This window comes from Malus sylvestris, chromosome 11, assembly GCF_916048215.2.
Source record: "Malus sylvestris chromosome 11, drMalSylv7.2, whole genome shotgun sequence".
Taxonomy (NCBI): domain Eukaryota; kingdom Viridiplantae; phylum Streptophyta; class Magnoliopsida; order Rosales; family Rosaceae; genus Malus; species Malus sylvestris.
In genome coordinates, this window is record NC_062270.1 from 26,640,605 (window position 1) to 26,661,747 (window position 21,143).

The window sequence follows — 21,143 nt, forward strand, 5'->3', positions numbered from 1 at the left end:
AGCAAATGGAATTAGTTACGAATAATCATAAAACAAAATATTATTAAAAATATGGATAGAAAACACCTTAAAATACAAATCGTCAAAGCCTAGCTACGTTCTCTAAATTGATGTGTTCTTCTCCCTCTTCTTAAACCCTAATGGCTGAATAGCCTTATTTATACTACTACAAAATAAAATCCTTATTAGAAAATGTCTTCCAAAAGTTAGGAAACATAATAGAATTAGATAATTAGGAAATACATTCCTATTTTAACTTTAGGAAATCTGCCCAGCCACAACAATCAGACATTTATGGATCTTCAGAGCACCAAAACAGGCCCAAAATGGCTTAAGTTAAAGCTTAGGAAGTCCCGAAGATAATTGCAGAAGGCCTCCAATCCAAAAGACATCATCTTGGATACTAAAAAGCTCAGATAAGCCCAAAACGTCACTTTAACAGCACCGCCCGCTGACCCTTTATTTCACTGCCATAAATAAACCGCTTGATAGAAAAATTTGAAACTTTGACACGAACAAGTTGAGAGATATACGAACATCCTCCAACTGAAATCACTCCAAAATCTGTTCGTTTGATCACGTTTTGCTCCAGTGGAAGTTGAATGTTCTACATTGAAAATATAATTCAAAGTATTAAAATTCTCACAAAATAACCAATAAATTAATACTAAAAATAGGGTAAAATATATTATATAATCCTTGACTCATCAGTATGCATTTCATAAACCAACGAAGACGTTCCATAATCCTCAAACCAAGCGAAGTGGTGCAGTGAGGCACACCATTAGCTTGGTGTCTTGTCCATCTCCATCGTTGAACACTAGACGATAGATCATAGAGTTCCCGAGCACCCGTAATTATGTCACCGTGCAAGCATGTAAAAGGGACAATCATCCCTATGATCACTTGGTGAAACCCAAACTTGCAGCAAGATTCAAACCTTCAATGGCACCAGCTGTTTCAGATAAAAGCGGAGAAGGACACACACAGTGAGCCACTACACCTCCTCTGAAAATACTTGATTCATCTCGAATCACTACTCCCAAGCCAGCGCTTCACGAAGAACCACACCAAGCACCATCAAAATTCACCTTAACAAAACCTCTACCAAAAGCCTCTTCGATTCTCTAAATTACTCTCTTTGGCTCTAGCGGCACATCATTGAACACAAAAGCACATCTTGCTTTTCATATCTCCCAGCAAGTAATGCTAGCTAGCGAAAGAAAAGTGTCCAGCTGCTCTCCCTTCTCCCATCTCGAAATTTCTTTCAAAACCAAGTGGTCACTTCATTATTTTTCACCCTGCAATTCACAGTACCAAAGTCTATGCACACTGGAAAATTCAGAATGCGAGGAATGGCTTAAATCTTCCATAAATCCTCCAAACTGTGCAGTTGTTAATAAGTAGACTAGCACAGTCCACTGAATCCTGTGTGGCCTTCAACTACTATCCTTTATAATTTGCATGACGATGGCTTTTTCAGCACAAATGAAAAAAAAAAAAAAAAAAAAGAAGAAGAAGAAGAGTATGGTCTTTTACACTACAGTATACTTTTAAATGAAGTGAAATGACATGATACATCCTCTATCAAGGTACCAAACAAGTGGCAAAACTTCTAGTAAGTCATCTAAACATTCCCACCATGCAACAACGATATGTAACACGTTGATTCTACAAGAAAACAATGTAAAACTGCAACTTATACTTAATTACCGAGTATGTATGAGAAATAAGAGCTAAGAAGCATATGATCTTCTATGGATTATTGAGACGGTAACACAACAAAAAAGGACGGTAAAAGAGCATCATTCACCTTCATTTCCTTAACTCAAATTAACAAGTTTTTATTGAGACGGTAACATGATAGCAACAATGACCGTTTGAAAACTAAACTACATCAATACATAACACCTACTACATGCCTTAAACAAGTGCAACTATACAACACTTACATATTTACAGGAGCGCATCCAACATCCACAAAATCTCAATTATTTCTAAAACTAAACTCGAGAGATAGGTGTTTTAATCTTTTTCCATAAAACTAAACAAAAGGAAGAGACAGGTCTCACAAGGTTAGAGTGCTTCAAAGGTCTTCTTCCAGAATATTGACTAAGCACGGGATGTCTCTCATGATCCAGTTAGTGCACACACAAACAGCACTTGGGTTCCGAAGCTATTAATGCCTTCCCAAATCAATATGATCTCTTCCTAGCCCAAGCGAGGAAGGCTCCAAGGAAGCTTCTGACCTCCTCAAATCTAATTCCACTTCCTTCTGTCTCAGTTGCAATACCCTTCTCTCGTTCTCTAATTTCATTCTCTCATTCTCCAGTCTCAGCCTCTCCAGTTCCCTGTCTTTCTTGCTACAATATCTCAGCCATTTATACCTTTGCTTCTCAATCTCCAAAGCTTCAGCATGGAAGCTGACTCTTTGCTCTTCAAGTTGCAGCTTCTGTTTCTTGATCCAATCTCTTCGTTCCCATAACGACTTTGTTGTGTCCTGAAAACAGTCACCCACTTCAACTTCAAAACTATCGAGAGGAACATGTTGTGGCCACAAATGGCCATCTTCTTCCCTAGCCTTCTTCCTCTCACTCATTCTTCTCATTCTCTCCCTATCATTATCAGCATCGTTATGATCTTCGTTGTCCAATTTATCATCCTCACTATCATGGTTTTCTTCAGCTTCTTCTTCCTCGGATCCATTAATGTCTTTTGAGCACCTCCCAAGAGGTAGGGAATAGCCATGGGGATTGAGATCTTGGCAGTCAGATATCCTCTGTCCATTATGATAAGCACACATTTCTTTATAAAACAAGTGTTTTGAGCTCAGTATCTTCCTAACGTCATCCATCGCCTTGGCAGAGAGGTGGGGCATTGCATCCATAAGAGCAGGATTCTCTACCACTCTACAAGTAGTTCCTCTCCCGAGAATATCGTTCAACCTCTTATACCTTTTGTTCAAGTCATTAAACTTGTCTTCACACTGCTGAGGAGAAACATGACAACCTTTACTAATCATTATTTGCGACACAGTCTTCCACTTACCCTTCTTCTGTAATATCCTAGATTTCCTCTTAAGCCCCTCACCACCTTCAACCGAACCATCATCACCCACGCAAGCAACAACATCTATAAGAAGCCTGACCACATTATCTGTCCACTTCATCCGCTGCCATCGAGATCCCTTTTTTCCCTTGGCACCTTCAATGCTCTCATCATCTGTATAATTTTGTTCATCGTCATCACTCAAATTGTAACCGTTATTGCCATTAAACGAAGCAACTGCGTTCCCTTTGGCAATAGTCGAACCAACTTTTGGGACTGACTCTTTCACTTCCACAAGCCCAATGGGATGACGATCGCCTGCAATGCCGCCGCCCCCCATCACATTCATGTGATGTTGGTGATGTCCTAACAATCTAGGAACCGGCAATTCAAGGTCTAGTATCCCCCCACTGGGACCAGACAAAAACCCACCTCCCAAACCCGAACTATCCATCTCGCCACACTCGATCACAACATCCTAATCTTTTTGGCTTTCGATCATCACAATCAACTGAAAAGCCATATCTCAGCTGTTTATTTCAATCAGCAGCACCGAAAACAACTGAAAGGTTTAACACTCACAGTTTCTTTCATTTTCCTACATTTTCTCACCAACCAAACAGGTGATATCTCGAGATTCACATATTCCCATTAGACCAACAAATGCCAATCACTAGATGGCTCTTCAAGGAAATACCTTGAAACCCAAAACTTGTGACTGAATATAAACCAAACTTAGAAACGCCAAAAAGATCCAATCTTGAAGTTTACCCAGTAGCGAAATTTTTCCTAGAAAGTTGAACAAAGGAGTTATATAGCAGTAATTAATCCAAAATCCAAAAATGAAGGTAAATTTAATCCAAATCCCAAATATATTGGGAAAAAAAAATCCAAATTTCGAATATAGAATCCATATGAAAGAAAGCGCATAGATTTTTGGAAGCTTACCTTTTCAAGATCGACAAGACGATTTCAGCCGATCAATAGAGAGAGCTCGAACTGAGTTCAGAGAGAGGTGTCAGCGATGAGTTAAAGGAGTGACTAGTTTTAGACTGTTTTGAGTTTGAATCGGAGGAGGTAAAAGTAGAATGTACGAAGAACTCAATGCCGTTTAATACATTTACATTGATTGTATCAAAGTCAAATGCAATGAGCAGAGGTGGTAGTACGTAGGGTAAGAGTAGAATGTACGAAGAACTCAATGCCGTTTAATACATTTAGTGTCATCGTCACACGAGGTGATATACCATGTGTTACCATATAAATGGTGAGATATATATATTAAAAAGTTAATAACTTAAAAATTAAAATTTTTCATAACTTACATAAAAACAATTGGTGTACCATCCATATTCCCGTCACAATTAAAAATTTCTCGTATGGATGAGCATAAAAACCACAGAGATGAACCGAATCACAACAAAATAAATTGTGAAAAATTGTGTGAACCAGAAAATTTAATTTTGATCAAAGAACCGAATTGGTTCAGACCAGTTTTAGTCCTGATGCATATATTGTGAGAACTGAATGGACTAAACAAAAACGTGTATATTATTCTATAATTTGTTTTAATCTAACCTACTTATTAATAAAATTTTGTTTGTCAATAAACAAATGATAAAAAGACAATTTGGTCTTTTATCACAAAATAAAATCATAGGCAATAATGTAATTTTAAATACATCAAACCATCTTAATATCCAATTTGTCATTAAACTTCTGTTAGGGCTCAAAAATCTCGCATGCAAGCCAATGATATCTCAAAGCTTGAGTATCATAAAAGTGCCACGAGCCAAGTTTAAATCCATGCAAAAGTACGGGATCAAAGGGTATGTAAACTTACAATCACGCCATGCTAATAAAATAATAATTTATAAGGAAATTATTATTAGCACTTAAAAATCTCATTTTGCAATCAAAACTTTCTATACTTGGAAAGAAAATACATTTTTGAAGAGTGTAGAATGAGATTTTTGGAATGCTAATAACAGTTCTCATTTATAAATTGGGTGTTTGTATAATCATGTCAAGCCATGTTACGGCGTTGATGCCATAGACAAGTCATGCCAACCACGTTACAGGTTAACATGGATCAAGCCACATATCGGGGCTTGCCAAGTGAATTGTGATGTGGATGGTTAGAGAAGTTTACTAGGCCCATGTGAAACTAAGGTTGTGAAAGAGTTTGGGCTGCTTGGGACCTGGGAGCACCAAAGGTCCAAGGCCATAGTCTTGGCTTCACGTGGGACAGTTTGGGAGAGAACATACCATATTTCCTCTTCCCTTGCCAACCAAATAGGACACTTAAGAAAAAGCCAAAACCCAGAGACAATCCGCATATAGAATTGCATTCAAACATGGAGCTGGGCACCTCATTAATGAGAAGAGAATGAGTCTTTCCTTTCCAAGCTTACGCATGAAAACAAGGAAGGAAAGTAAAGTTGAGTGTTGCCAAAAGAAATGTTTATGGAATTGACCACAAGTAAGGGTGCTCTGTGCAGTGTGCTCAAGCCAGTGTTCACGAGGCTAGCATCGTCCTCCAATGTTACACTAAAAAGGAAAGTCACAGTTGCATTCATAGAAAGGAAGGATGGGGACTTAGCAGGAATAGGAGTGGGGAAATCAAAGAGATTCCCTAATGAAAGTTGGAAGGTAACCCTATTCTTATATAACTACAGAGATAATTCAACATGAAGAGAGGACGTACAACGTAGGGAGAGGATCAAGGCAACATTGCACCAGGCAGTGCAAGCTTTTCTTCAAGTGCAAGAAACCTTGATTCTTGAAGAAGGAATTCTCCTAGTTTTCCACAGATTTCTTCAAGCTTCGTAGATTTCCTTAGCCACTACGAATATCCCTAGAACATAAAAACCTAGATTAGCCATTCCAAAAACCATGCAAGCATGCAATGAGTTCTCTCCCATGCTAAATTCATAAGCTTTTACCTTCCACATCACGTCTCGCTTAGGTAAGCCATAATTTGTATTAAGCATTCATTCTTTGAGCCATTGATCCAACTGAGATACTTCCTAAGACACATTAATTCTTTTGAGGTATCTCAGGACTTGGTATTGGAAATGAACCACGAGAGCCGACCATTGAGACCCAAATCCAACTTGATCAAAAAGTCCCCAACAACTTCAAAATTTACTAATCTAATGAAGTATCTAACTGAATTTTAGAAATCAAACGAAGCCATAGTGTTTTCTACTAAACTTGTATTTATTTGTTTAATATTAGACAAAGTCGAAGCATTGAACCTTGAATTTTGATTGAATTGTAACTTTAGTCTAGGAATTAAAATTAGTCCACAAACTTGTCACAATGTAATACAATAGAACACTATATTGTGGATAAAAGTTTTAATGGTGTGACACCAGAAGGTCGATTATTTCACATCATGACAAGTTCAAGATCAACATTCATGAATTTTTTACTTGGTGACTTAGGTCCGATGACTAGTGCTCCAATTTTGATTGTTAGAGCAAAACAAAGGCCACACGGCATATCGTTTTGGTTCCTTCTCTCTTAGTATGCAGGACTGTAGATATTCCTATTGGGTAGGCCTGGCATTCGTGTTGTGTTTCCCGTGTTCGTATTGTTTTCATGTCATACCTGATATCTTAACAAATCGTGTCGTGTAACATCCATTAAAATAAACGGGTAAAATGACCCGACCCGAAATTGACCCAAGAATATTAATAGGTAATATGACCTGACTCATTACTCGTTAAGGAAAATATATTTTAAACCAATAAATAATCAAATGCAAAACATAATACTAAATAAGTATATAAATATCATATTATCACATTCTAAACATAAAAACGCATTTGTCTTTCAAGTATTACATATTTACATACCCAAAATAAGAGCATAACAAAAAATAAAAACAACATTAGAACATCACAAAATATCAAATGTTCAAAAGATTTGCAAAATTAAGGGAGTTATGTTTCAAGGTTTGGAACCTTGCACATTTTCTTACAATCAAACTCTTAAATTTTCATCAATCACCATGGGAAACGGTATTGGAACTTTGCCTTGATATATTTGTAGACATCGAAATTTCGGTAAATAAATGTTAACCGATAAATCAAAGTGTCAACGCTCATGTATTACATAAATTTTACACGTAGCGTGTGACTAAACGAAAATTGAAATGAGTTGGAAAAGTCATCAAATAGGACACGTGTCAACACTGGCAGAAACGACTTATTTCATCTGGGATATTATATTCAAAATTAGGCCTTGGAAAATTCTATAAATACAAGCCCATTTCATTCATTTAGGGGGAACCAAAATCATTAGGCAAAATTCTTGAAGCTCTGAAGCTCTGAAACTCCGAAGCTCTCAAGCATCCAGGTTCCCGAAGAATCAAGAAAGCCTTCTTCGTTCTTCGTTCGTCGTTCTTCCAAGATCAAGCCCCAACGGCCCTTTGGATCAACAATCATCCACCAATTCAAGATCAAGCCCCAACGGCCCTTGAAGAAAGTGTTCTTCGTTCTTCGTTCATCCTAAGATCAAGCCCCAACGGCCCTTTGGATCAACAATCATCCACCAATTCAAGATCAAGCCCCGACGGCCCTTGAAGAAAGTGTTCTTCGTTCCTCGTTCACTGTTTCTTTCAAGATCAAGCCCCGACGGCCCTTGAAGAAAGCACCATCGTTCATCATTCGTTCATCCAAGATCAAGCCCCAACGGCCCTTTGGATCAACAACGTCGACAAATCCACACATATCCAACCGTTCTTAAAGATTAAGCCCAAAAGCCCTTGAAGATCTGTTCATCACTGTTTCTTCAAGATCAAGCCCAAAAGCCCCTTGAAGATCCGTTCATCACCGTTACTCAAGATCAAGCCCCAACGGCTTCTTGAAGATCCGCTCAAATCCACTTTCAAAGATCAAGCCCACGGCCCCTTGAAGAAACTTCCAACAGTTCATCCAAGATCAAGCCTCGACGGCCCTTGGATCAACAAAATATCCACAAATCAACACCTTACAGAGATCGAATCAGATGATCAAATTAGAGAGAGATTGTAACCCAAAATCATCAAAACACAAATATTTGTTTGTGCACGTCGTTCTTGTCTCTTTCGTTTCAGGAATTTTCCGTGTTCACAAATTGGCACGCCCAGTGGGACAATCTCTGCCTCTCATCTCTTTCTCCGTTTAAGGAATCCAAGCACACCTCAAAGTCAATGGCATCAAGCAAAGGACAAGCCGTTCTTACAACCACTAAGGGAAGGATCCTAAGCACTTCTGCCGCAAACGGACAATCCATTGGCGCCACAACCGCTCCTCAACATGCCACTTCAAAATTGGTGCCGCTAAAAGAGCAAGGGGAGCATCCAAGGTGTGAGTCTGTCATCAACCTGACCTCGCTGGGGGCACCGAAGCATGATGCTGAGGCACACAAGATGACGTCCCAAAGCAGCCAACGACGTTCTTCGTCAGCATCCTGGATGTCTAAAGGAAAGTCACGTCTATTGGTCGCACAAGTCATGACTATCGGCGTTACCTCCGTTGAAGAACAACTGGCTCAAATGAATGAAGCGATTGAAAGGCTAACACAGATTGTGGAAGAAAAAGACTTGCAAATTGCTGCACTCGTCAACCGACTGGAGCCATAGGACGGCGAGAACCCCAACCCAGAGAATGATCCACTAAAGAGAAGAGATGACGAAGAAGAGGAGCCTCAGGTGGAGAAAAACGATGTGAAACCGGAGCCAGACCAAGCAGCGGCACTCATGGGATCTCTTTCTATCCAGCAGCTGCAGGAGATGATCACCAACACCATCAAGGCACAGTACGAAATGAGCTTACATACCTCCTTGTTCTACTCAAAGCCCTATTCCAAGAAGATTGATGCCCTAAGGATGCCAAGGGGTTATCAACCACCAAAGTTCATGCAGTTTGATGGAAAAGGAAACCCAAAGCAGCACGTTGCACATTTCGTCGAAACTTGCAACAACGCGAGGACGGAGGGAGACTACCTCGCCAAGCAGTTTGTGCGCTCGCTGAAAGGAAATGCCTTTGAGTGGTACACGGACCTAGAGCCCAAGTCCATCAACAGCTGGGAGCAATTAGAGCGGGAATTCCTCTTCTACAGTACCCGTCGCACTGTGAGCATGCTAGAGCTAACGAGCACAAAGCAGTGGAAGGACGAGCCAGTCATTGACTACATCAACAGATGGCGCACTCTAAGCCTCGATTGTAAAGACAGGCTCTCGGAAACCTCTTCAATCGAGATGTGCATCCAAGGTATGCAATGGGGTTTGCAATACATCCTTCAAGGCATTAAACCACGGACCTTCGAGGAATTGGCCACCCGCGCCCATGACATGGAGTTGAGCATCGCCCATCATGGGAAGAAAGAACCGATCGCCGACTATAAGAACGACAAAGTTCTTGGGCCAAAGTTGGAGAAGACTGCATGGAAATCCACCAAGGAAGCAATGACAGTCAACACAGCTCCCGTCAAAATCCCTACACGAGGCAAGGCGATTCAAGCCGAAGGCTTTCGTGATCAAGAGATGCGTAGACGCACTTTGAAGGAGCTTGAGGAGAAAACTTATCCATTCCCCGACTCTGATGTGGTTGCCATGTTAGAAGACTTGCTGGAAAAGAAGGTGATTAGTTTGCCTGAGTGCAGACGGCCAGAAGAGATGAATCGCACCAACAGTCCAAGGTACTGTAAATTCCACCGCTTCATCAGTCATCCGACAGAAAAGTGCTTCGTGCTGAAAGATCTCATCATGAAGCTGGCTCAGAAAGGAATCATCGAGCTAGATCTTGACGATGTGGTGGAGTCAAACTATACCACCTTCACTTCTGGCTCTTCCGACTCAAAGTTTTCACCTCGACTGCTGGGGGCATCCTCCAAGACAAGCAAAGTTGAAGGATGGACTCAAGTCACTCCTAAGAAATTGCACAAGAAGCATACGCCTCCTCCATAAGTCCGCCAATCAGAAATGGGGCAAAGCAACTCTTGTCAACCTTCAAAGCAACGTGAACGTGTTGAAGATGAGGAAATTTCGACACATAGATCGTCCATCCCCATCACGATGCGTGATTTCTTTCCTGAAGACTTCTTCAACTACTCAGTCAAGGCTCCTTGCTATGAAGATTGCGAGGAACGACTCTCTCAGATCGCTTAACGAACCAAAGTTCCTCGCCTGCACGAGCCTAAACTGCATGGCACAATGCTCCTTGTTCGCACGAGCCTAAACTGCACAAACCAAAGCTCCTTGTTTGCACGAGCCTAAACTGCACGAACCAACGCTCCTGGTCTGCACGAGCATAAAAGGCAACACCAACGGTCCTTGCCTGCACGAGCTGAAACTGCAACACGGCACCAAACGCTCCTGGTCTGCACGAGCATAAAAGGCAACACCAATGCTCATTGCCTGCACGAGCCTAAACTGCATGGCACAATGCTCCTGGTCTGCACGAGCATAAAAGGCAACACCAACGCTCCTTGTCTGCAAGACCCTAAACTGCAAGACACAACGCTCCTTGTCTGCAAGAGCCTAAACTGCAAGACACAAAGCTCCTTGTCCGCACGAGCCTAAACTGTAGGACACGAGGCTCCTCGCCTGCACGAGCCTAAACTGCATGGCACTAAGCTCCTTGTTCGCACGAGCCTAAACTGCACGAACCAACGCTCCTTGCCTGCATGAGCTGAAACTGCAAATGGCACAAAAAAAAAATACCAAAAAAAAAAAAATATATATATATATATGTATGTATTTGAACTACGTTTTGACTTGATCTCTTTCTTTGGAAGGGTATGTAGGCAGCTCAAGCATTCAATTTCGAGTTCAGTCACATCAAAAAAAGAAAAAAAAAAGGTTTGATTAAATTTCATTGATGAAGGTCAATTTTTATTATAAATTTATTTTGTTAAAAAAAAAATGAATACACATGTTATTCTGTATTTACAAAAAAAAAAATAATAATAATAAAAAAATACAATTTCTTCAAAAAAAAAAAGAAAAAAAAAAGAAAGAAATATATATATGTGTGTCTAGGTCGAATAGCAACAAAAGAAGGCAGAAGGCGCCATGGACTCCAAAGCAACACCAGACCCAAGCCTGCTTCAAGTCCAACGTCCAGGCCTGGCTCTCAAAGCCCAAATCCATGTCTTCTTCCACGCACAGGTCTTAGCAGCTGAGGCACACAGCCCAAATTCCAGGCCCACCCCACGCTATGCGCATGCTTCCCGACTCTCCACTTTCATCAACCTAGCCTCCAAAGGTCTCTCCGACTATCTCTCTTCATTTCACAGCCCATGCCATATCTTAGGCATCCAGGCCCAAACGCCCTCCCACTTCCTGCAAGCTCTCATCTCGTCCAGGCCCATCGTGGTCATGCCAGAGAAAGCTTCTGATTGTGGGTGTGCAGAGAGATTTACACTCTCCCTGAGATAGCAAGGAAACTCGACCTCGACATCTCTGGCAACAAGTTTTCTGGCGACGTTGGCCGCGCCATCTCCTCCTCCGATATTGGACTTGCCTACGCCGTCGTTTCGTGGCTCCAAAAGCACAACCTCTGCTTCTCTTACGAACTCCTCTACTTCATCCTCATCCACGCCCTCAGCCGCTCCAAGAAGCTCTACGAGGCTTTCTTGCTCTCCCAAGTGCCCAGAGTTGCACCATCATGTTGTTTCCCATGAGTATGGTAATGGTTTGGCTATAGAAAGTGCTTCGGTTGGGAATAGGGATTATAGCCCGCAATTGGTAGTGCCTTCAGTTTTGGAATTCATCAATAGGTTCGAAGGAGGTATTGAGGGGATCAAGAAGAGGAATCATGAGACTATGGGCACGACAGGGCAGGTCACCGGAAGTCTGATGGCGCACGATCAAATTGCGAGTCCGGGTTCATCGTCCTCTTTAAAAGAAAATCTCCAGATCTCCTCGCGGCGATCTCCAGATCCAAGCAAATCTTCAGATCCAAACAAATCTTCTTCTTCTCTCTTCACATGTTTCCATTTCTCCATCGCCCACTTCATCGTCCCCCGTGGCGTCTCCGGCGTCCTCCACGTACTCCAAGCAGTCGCTCATGGAGGCCGCGACGGCCATTTCTGAAGGGAAATCTGAGGCCGCTGCAGAGATCCTTGCCCGGATGATTACGACACAAGTCCCGGATCCGAGACCCAATTCAGAACAAAGGCTTCTGGAGTTCCTGGGTTTAGCTTTGAAGTCCCGGGTCGGCCCGATTGATAAATTCGCCGCCGGCAAACGAGCTTTTTGGGCAGGAGCATAGTGGGTCGATTAAGTTGCTTTACGAGTTATCTCCGTGTTTCAAACTCGGGTTTATGGCTACTAACCTTGCAATCCTTGAAGAGACCTTGACGGACCAACCAGTGGCCAATAAGGTTCATGTGATTGACTTCGACATCGGGCATAGCTGTCAGTACATGCTCCTTTTCCAAGCGCTCTCAACGCGTGTGATTCTGTACTGTGAGTCTCCAGAGTAACTACAACTGGCTTCCATGCTCCGCTCAGGTGGAGGGTCTTGGGTTCGAAGGTTGGTGTGCTTCTCCTGCTCAGCAACATTTGATTCGGTCTCGACAGCATCAGCAACGTCAGCACCAGCAGCGTGATTCTCGACTCCGAGCTCGGCAGCAGCGGCGAGGACGGCGGCGTTGTTGTCCTGAAATGTGGAAACGGCAGCGTCAGGGTTCCAGTTGTGGGATTCAACGAAGAAGAGGGCTTCTTGCTTCAAAGCAAATATGATCTCGCAGGAGGAGCTGACGACGGCATCGTTTTGGGAATTGGATTCTTGAGCTTCGACTTCCATGACGATTAGGATTGTTCAGTGCTCTCCATCCATGCTTTTCATTGTTCTCTTCCTCTTCTACTATTGTTGTATGATGATGTTGTTGAGCCTGGAAGTTGCTGGCGATGAACAAGGCCTTGAAGAGGAAAAGATTGCTCCGGCGATGAAGTTGTAACTCAGGTCGAGCGTTCTCAGGTTGCTTAACCGTCCCCTCCTTCTTCCTTAAACTCCACCTCCTCCGTCTCTTGCCTCGCAGCTGCCAACAACTTCAAAGACCGCTGTCAAACGACTAGCCGACCGAGAAGCTCTTCCTCAAACTCGAGCTCCGCTCCCTGCAGAAGTTCCTCTACCCATCACCCAAATTTATACAGAAAAAAAAAAAAAAAAAAAAAAGGGTGGTGGTGCATCTGGCACCACGTGAAAAAAGGAGAATGGTGCATCTGGCACCATAATTAAAGGCAAAATATATATATATATAATAATAATAATAATAAATATATATATAATAAATTAAAAACAAAAAAAAGAAAAAAAAATTGATCTTTGGTGCGTCTGGCACCATGTGACAAAAAAAAAAGAGAAAAAAAAAACAAAAGAAAAAAAGGGATTGTTGTACAGCGCCAAAAGAAAAAGAAATAATATATATAGATATATATATATATATATATACATGTGTGTACATAATATATATATAGCAAAAAAAAAAATTGCATTGAGAGAAATAAAGTCCATTTTATTTATTTTTCTGGAAATTTTGCATAAATTTGCATTATACATACCTTAAAAAAAAATCAAATCAAATCAAATTTACAAGAGGGGATCTTCAAGGACGATCAGGTGGCGCCTCACAACTCGGCGGAGCTCCAGGAAGAGGAGGCGCCGGAGGTTGACTGTTTGAAGCCTCAACAGTCGGCAGAGCCTCAGAAGACGAAGGCAAATGCTGCTGGAACAGACCCACAAACCGCTGATGATCAAGTAAAATCTGACCATCAGATTCCTGCATCTGGTCAATTTTCCTCTTCATGTTTGTGGCATAGTTGTGTGCGAGCTTGTGCAACTGTTTATTCTCATACTTGAGCCCTCTAATCTCCTGTTTGAGACTTATCACTTCAGCCGCCAACGATTCAACTTGACGGGTTCGAGCAAATAGGCGTTGGGCCATGTTGGACACAGAACCCGCACACTGTACACTAAGAGCCAGAGACTCCTTAACAGCCAACTCATCAGACCGCCTGGAAAGTAGTCTGTTATCTTTGGGAGTGACAAGGTTCCGGGCCACCACCGCAGCGGTCATATCATTCTTCATCACCGAATCCCCAACGGTAAGAGGACCAGTAGGGGATATGAAGGATGAGCGCCATATGTTATCTGGAGAAGACGGGACTACCTCTTCATCAAGGTTCAAATCAAAATGACGGTCGGAGGGTCCAGACATTTTCAAAAGTGTTGAAGAAAGAAGAGGGCGGACAAATCAAGACCTTAGAAGTGCAAGAAGGGAGTTTCTACAAGCGAAAATTCAAGTGTGCTTTGAAACGAACTGCGTGCCTCTATAAAAAAAATCGGCACTCGACGGGATTTCAGAGATCGAAGAGGTGAGCTCAGAGTTCGAAAATGCCGATTCAAAAATCTAAGAGGCAAGCTCAGAAATCGGAGAAGCATCTTGCTTTTCCAGACGCGTTAGCACCCGTCACACGCAAACTCAGCTTTGCGGAAATCACGGGCAATTTGTTAAAGCGCCAATCCCAGATATCGAAGAGGCGCCAGTCTTTTTCAGCCTCGTCAGCACCCGTCAGGCGCAAACTCAGCTTTGCGAAAATCACGGGCAATTTGTTAAAGCGCCAATCCCAGATATCGAAGAGGCGCCAGTCTTTTTCAGCCTCGTCAGCACCCGTCACGCGCAAACTCAGCTTTGCGGAAATCACGGGCAATTTGTCGAAGCGCCGATCCCAGATATCGAAGAGGCGCCAGTCTTTTTCAGCCTCGTCAACACCTATCACATACACACTCAGCTTGACGAAAATTACGGACAATTTGTCGAAGATTTCTAATAAAGAAGAAAGCACGTGAAGCCATACTGATCAATCACGCATTGGTTGCCGACACGAGTGAAAGAATAGTACCTCTATAGGTATTAAGGGACCTCCTATAACTGTCCACCTTCACCTTCCATAGCAAGGCAGACATACAGAGCCTTTCTTCATCTCAAAAAATGCTTTCCCAACGAAACCTCTCGAGTCATTCAGTGTTCCTTATTCCTTGGGGTACCTCTGCAAGTCAATGACTCCAAAGCAAAAGTATCTCATATCACCAGGGTAGAAAGCAAGAGTATCTCATATCATGCACTCTCCCTGTCCTTTCCTTTGTCCTTGTTCCTACCTACAAAGACAAGGATAAAGAAAACAATATGCCGGAACTTCCACTCAAACTCGGGTAAGGAACCGACTGCTTGGAACCCTTCCCTGATTGCCTACCTAGCACTGCTCTCGAGTACTTGCCTTCCACTGCTGCTGTACTTTCAAAGAAGCTGCCACATCTGCCTGGAGGACAGATAAGGCAAGTGAAAATGATACCTTGCAGCATGTGGAGACAAGGTGCAGAAGGAACAAGCAGAGAAGAATGCGGTCTGCACGGTCAACTCAGCAGAAGGAGTCCGAACTGAGGAACTCGAGAAGCTGTCACATCTGCCTGAAGAAACAAGCAGAGAAGAATACAGCATGCACAGTCAACTCAGCAGAAAGAGTCTGAGATGAAGAACTCGAGAAGATGCCGCATCTGCTTGAGGACGGTGAACTCGTTTTGACCCTCAAATTATTGGGTCGACTTACTAGGCGTTGTGGGCTGCACGTGCCAATTCACCACCCTTGAATCAAATCCTTAAAGACCAAGTCACCAACTGGAAGAAGAGCCCATCAATCTTGAAGATCATACCGTTGACCAAACTGCTCAGGTGTGAATTAGAAAGATTGAACAAAGCAACAAGTCGTCACCTTCACCTCGTGCCTGCTTGCCATGTGTTCGAGTCAGCCTTCAAGAATCAAGCCTCAACGGCCCTTGAAAAAGCTTCCAGCCAAATTCAAAATCAAGCCTCGACGGCCCTAGAAGAAATCACAAGTCCGATTCAAGATTAAGTGTCTACCACCCTTGAATCAAAACCTAGTTCAAGAATAAGCTGTGGAAAAGCAACAATTGGAGGAATCCAGAAAATCCTTCAACCCAGTTCAAGATCAAAGCTGTGGAAAGTCAACAAGCGCAACAAAATACGTGCCGATTCACCCATTACCAAAGCCAAAGATCATCTACCACATGAAGCTCCTTGTGGTCCAATTTCAACCTTCAAGATCAAGCCTCGACGGCCCTTGAAGAAATTTCAAATAAAAGTTCAAGAACAAGCCTCAACGGCCCTTGAAGAAATTTCAAACGAAAGTTCAAGAACAAGCCTCAACGGCCCTTGAAGAAATCTCCAGCCCAATTCAAGATCAAGCCTCGACGGCCCTTGGATTGACATCTACAGTAAGGGACTTCAAAACGCATCTCCTACACGTGACAAACACATGTATACGACGTGCCTTGGAGTGGGGGCATTTGTAGACATCGAAATTTCGGTAAATAAATGTTGACCGATAAATCAAAGTGTCAACGCTCATGTATTACATAAATTTTACACGTAGCGTGTGACTAAACGAAAATTGAAATGAGTTGGAAAAGTCATCAAATAGGACACGTGTCAACACCTGGCAGAAACGACTTATTTCATCTGGGATATTATATTCAAAATTAGGCCTTGGAAAATTCTATAAATACAAGCCCATTTCATTCATTTAGGGGGAACCAAAATCATTAGGCAAAATTCTTGAAGCTCTGAAGCTCTGAAACTCCGAAGCTCTCAAGCATCCAGGTTCCCGAAGAATCAAGAAAGCCTTCTTCATTCTTCGTTCGCCGTTCTTCCAAGATCAAGCCCCAACGGCCCTTTGGATCAACAATCATCCACCAATTCAAGATCAAGCCCCGACGGCCCTTGAAGAAAGTGTTCTTTGTTCTTCGTTCTTCGTTCATCCTAAGATCAAGCCCCAACGGCCCTTTGGATCAACAATCATCCACCAATTCAAGATCAAGCCCCGACGGCCCTTGAAGAAAGTGTTCTTCGTTCCTCGTTCACTGTTTCTTTCAAGATCAATCCCCGACGGCCCTTGAAGAAAGCACCATCGTTCATCATCCGTTCATCCAAGATCAAGCCCCAACGGCCCTTTGGATCAACAACGTCGACAAATCCACACACATCCAACCGTTCTTAAAGATTAAGCCCAAAAGCCCTTGAAGATCTGTTCATCACTGTTTCTTCAAGATCAAGCCCAAAAGCCCCTTGAAGATCCGTTCATCACTGTTACTCAAGATCAAGCCCCAACGGCTCCTTGAAGATCCGCTCAAATCCACTTTCAAGGATCAAGCCCACGGCCCCTTGAAGAAACTTCCAACAGTTCATCAAAGATCAAGCCTCGACGGCCCTTGGATCAACAAAATATCCACAAATCAACACCTTACGGAGATCGAATCAGATGATCAAATTAGAGAGAGATTGTAACCCAAAATCATCAAAACACAAATATTTGTTTGTGCACGTCGTTCTTGTTTCTTTCGTTTCAGGAATTTTCCGTGTTCACAATATTGTCTTTAAGATTTATATTGATGATATTTTCAGTGAGGCTTTCTACATTAGCACTCTTTTCTCATTTATCATATGGCTATTGTTTAAGTAAAGTCTTTAATAGTTTTTTAATTAATGTAGAAGTGTGACAATGACAAGCTTTACAATTTTCGTGAAGGGGTTAACTTTGAAATGTGCCACTATAATCATATAAATCATAGATCAAAATTTAACCGTCGATTGTTGTTTACATTTATGTTTCATTTTTCTCACAAAATTTGTTTTTTCAGATTTTCTTTTTTGAAAACATGATCTATTAGAGGATACAGAAAATTGAACAGTTCGGATCGTTGATATTATATTCAGAGTTTTACCGTTAGTGAAAATATTGCTTGGTGTTTATAAAGTCTATACAAACTATATAATATCGACTCATATGTAAATATTGGGATGTAATATCAAAGATCTGAACCGTTCATCTTCCTACATCGCCCAGAAGATCATATTTTCAAAAATGAAAATTTTAAAAATGGAATTGAATATAAAGAATAAAGCCTAAACGACAATCGACGGTTAAATACAAATTTAAGGTTTATGGATTATAGTGTCAGATTTTGAAGTTGACCCCTTCACGAAAGTTGTAAAGCTTGTCACTACGAGTGATTGTATATTTTATTTTTTTACATTTCTTACACTTCTACAATAATTATTATTAATTTTATTACTTTTACACTCAAATAAAAAACTCTATTCATGACTGTTTAGAGGGTTTTAAAAATCTAAACGATAATGTAAGTGTAACCATTGTCTATATGAATCACGAGTGTATATATTCTTTCACATTTTTCATACTTGTAGGGATGTCTTATTGCCTATACTAATACTATACTAGTTGATTTTAATTTTGGACAACATATTAAGTAAAATTTATCCTATTAATGATAATAAGAAACTCTCATAATAAAAATAAATAAATGAATAAAACTTAATTTTTTAAACTTATATAGAATAATAATACAAAAATATATATTTAATATAGAATATACCAATATATACAATATGACTATTGTATTTTATAATAAATTTTTTAATAATTAAACTTTAAAATTATAATTTATTTTTCTTAACGGGTCGAAACGGGTTACCCACATGTATATCCGTTAAGAATTCATTAACTAGTTACCTAATAATGACCCAATTAATTATTGTGTTGATTCGAAACCCGTTATTTTTGCATCGTTTTGATATCGTGTAAGAAACTGCCATCTACTATTGGGCCATGACTCAATCTCTGAAGTAACTTTCTGTAGCTTCTCGTCCCATTCACCCAAAAACCCAAACCCTTCATTTCCGGAGATGGCCATGTCCAGCCTTCTCTCTCCCATCACCCCTCTTACAGTCACGCTCTCTCACTCCTCCAAACTCTCCTCCACCTCCACTCCCCATTCCTCTTCTCTCTAAACCACCACCACTCTTCTCTCACTAAATCCACCACCAAACTCAAACCCAGAAGACCCCTCACCACCACGCAATCCAAGGGCACCGACGACTCCGTCGACGCCCCCAACCGCCTCATCTCCGTCGTCTGTTACTTCTACCCCTTCTTCGACGGATCCAGTACGGAAAGCACGTGATTACCCAGTTCACCGCCATCCAAACTCTCATCCAGCCGTTGATTCCAGCCATACGGGTCTTCAAGAGCTTCCCCTTCAAAGGGGTTTTTGGTATTTTAACCCTTTACTTTGGGGTAGTTAGAAACTCGAATTTTAGCAGATATGTGAGGTTCAACACTATGCAAGTTATTGTGCTTGATTTGCTGCTGATATTTCCTGAGTTGTTGGAGAGGAGCTTTAATCCGAAAGACTGGTTGGGATTGGATGTGCTGATGAGCTTGGATAGTACGGTGTTTCTCTTCCTTTTGGTGTGCTTGGTTTATGGGTTAGTACGGTGTTTCTCTTCCTTTTGGTGTGCTTGGTTTATGGGTCTGCTTCTTGCGTTTTGGGTCAGGTTCCCAGATTGCCCATTGTACCTGAAGCTGCTGGGAGGCAAGTTCCTTGATTAGAGCTGTTTTTTTGGTACCCAATTTGTGGGAGGAAGGGAAATAATGGGAAAGAGGTAATTATATTTTGAGATTTGTTCTCGCATGATCTCCTATAACAGGAAGTTTAATAGTTTTATTGATCTACGTAGTCATGCAGTTTCAATGAGCTCGGATTAGAACTTGAAGTCTACTCATTGTTTTGTGATTAATGATATTTATTGTATATTGGCCTAATCGGATAAATGGTTTCTGTGATGATAAGGAAATCGGAAGATAGCCCTCGTGGTAAAAAAACTAGGATTTAAACCCTCGTAGTCCGTTAGCAAATTTAGTCCAAAAGTAATTTTTCCGTTAAATGTCTGTTAATTAAAGGATAAACATGTACTTTAACTTGTGCACTTCTTCTTCATCACCTTCTTCTTCCTCCATATCTACCAGGACCACCACTGCTCCCCGCTGGCCTCCACTTCTTTCGTGCGAAGATAAAACTCACGGCTAGAAGACCCACGACGAACCCACGAACTGTTACTTGCAGACCGGCCTCCTGCAGGTCCGAGAAGAGGCGACCCGCGCGATTCCTCTATATACGCAACCGAACTGGAACGTCTAGCCTTCTCCATACGCCACACACGACAGCTTCTCTCGTCCAAATCCAACCCACGACAACCTTCTCCAGCTAGGATCCAAAGGGAAATTTTCAAAAAACTATGAGATCTCAAGCTTTTCCATTGATATCACCGAAAAAAAATTCCATTGATAAGGAGCACTAGACCCAATTCATGATTTTTTTTTTCATAAATCATGAGAAGATTAAACAAAATAAAATTTTAATTGTAATTTTCTTTTTTATTTATTGTTAAGAATTTAAAATATCAAGGTTATTTTTGAAATAATGGTGGTTGTAGAAATAGCATCTCATTGTTTCTTCTTCCTCATGTACTTCGAGTGCCCTGAAAATTTCCAGGACTTTTTCGGGTTCACTCGTAATCCATAACTAGCATAATCATCGTCTTCAACCTCAGAATGTGCTCTGCACATTTCGATATTTTTCTCAGTTTTAGCCGATTTCTTTGCTCCATGGCACCTCATGTGACCTCCTAAGACTCTGCCACTCAAGAAGCTCTTTTTGTAGAGCTTGCACACCTGCTCCATCGTCCTAACCAGAAAAGCAAACGAACCTAGATTCCAAAACCAAGAAGGACTCCAATTTTCCGAGAAAGTTTGAATCTTTCCACCGCATTCCAGAAAAACAAAAATCAGAAAAAAGCTCAAGAAACAGAGGATGCTGAAAACCCAGATCAGAGATGAAGCTTTCTTGCTTCTTTCACAAGTGATTGGAGAAGAAGCACTTCTTCTGGGTTTTGTAGAATTTGTGGGCAAGAACAAGATTTGGATCCCTAATCAAAACTTCTCTCTCCTGGCGAAGAAACGATTCAGATTTCAGGGTTTTGGTTTGAGCAGTAATGTCTCTCTCTCTTGGGTGGTGCTTGAAGAAATGTAAATGTTTGATCCCGTATGTAACAGAGAAACTAGAGAGGTGAGGAAGAAGAAGGTGCACAAGTTAAAGTACATGTTTACCCTTTAATTAACATACATTGAACGGAAAAATTACTTTTGGACTAAATTTGCT

General features: G+C 41.4%; 1 protein-coding gene and 1 pseudogene across 1 annotated transcript; one reads left to right on the forward strand and one right to left on the reverse strand.

Annotated features, from left to right (window-relative positions):
• Positions 1–1,818: 1,818 nt before the first annotated feature.
• Positions 1,819–4,171, reverse strand: LOC126591621 (uncharacterized). The gene is made up of 2 exons (XM_050257380.1): positions 3,997–4,171; positions 1,819–3,837 (listed from the first exon to the last, which is right to left on the reverse strand). Exon 2 carries the CDS (start codon positions 3,500–3,502, stop codon positions 2,180–2,182), a length of 1,323 nt encoding a protein of 440 aa, XP_050113337.1. The 5' UTR covers positions 3,503–3,837; positions 3,997–4,171; the 3' UTR covers positions 1,819–2,179.
• A 14,580-nt stretch (positions 4,172–18,751) lies between these two features.
• Positions 18,752–19,734, forward strand: LOC126590923 (protein TIC 20-v, chloroplastic-like; annotated as a pseudogene).
• The last annotated feature ends 1,409 nt before the right edge of the window (positions 19,735–21,143 follow it).

Coding starts and splice junctions, on each gene's coding strand:
- LOC126591621 (XM_050257380.1), bottom strand. CDS start 3,502: ATGGATAGTTCGGGTTTGGGAGGTGGGTTTTTGTCTGGTCCCAGTGGG.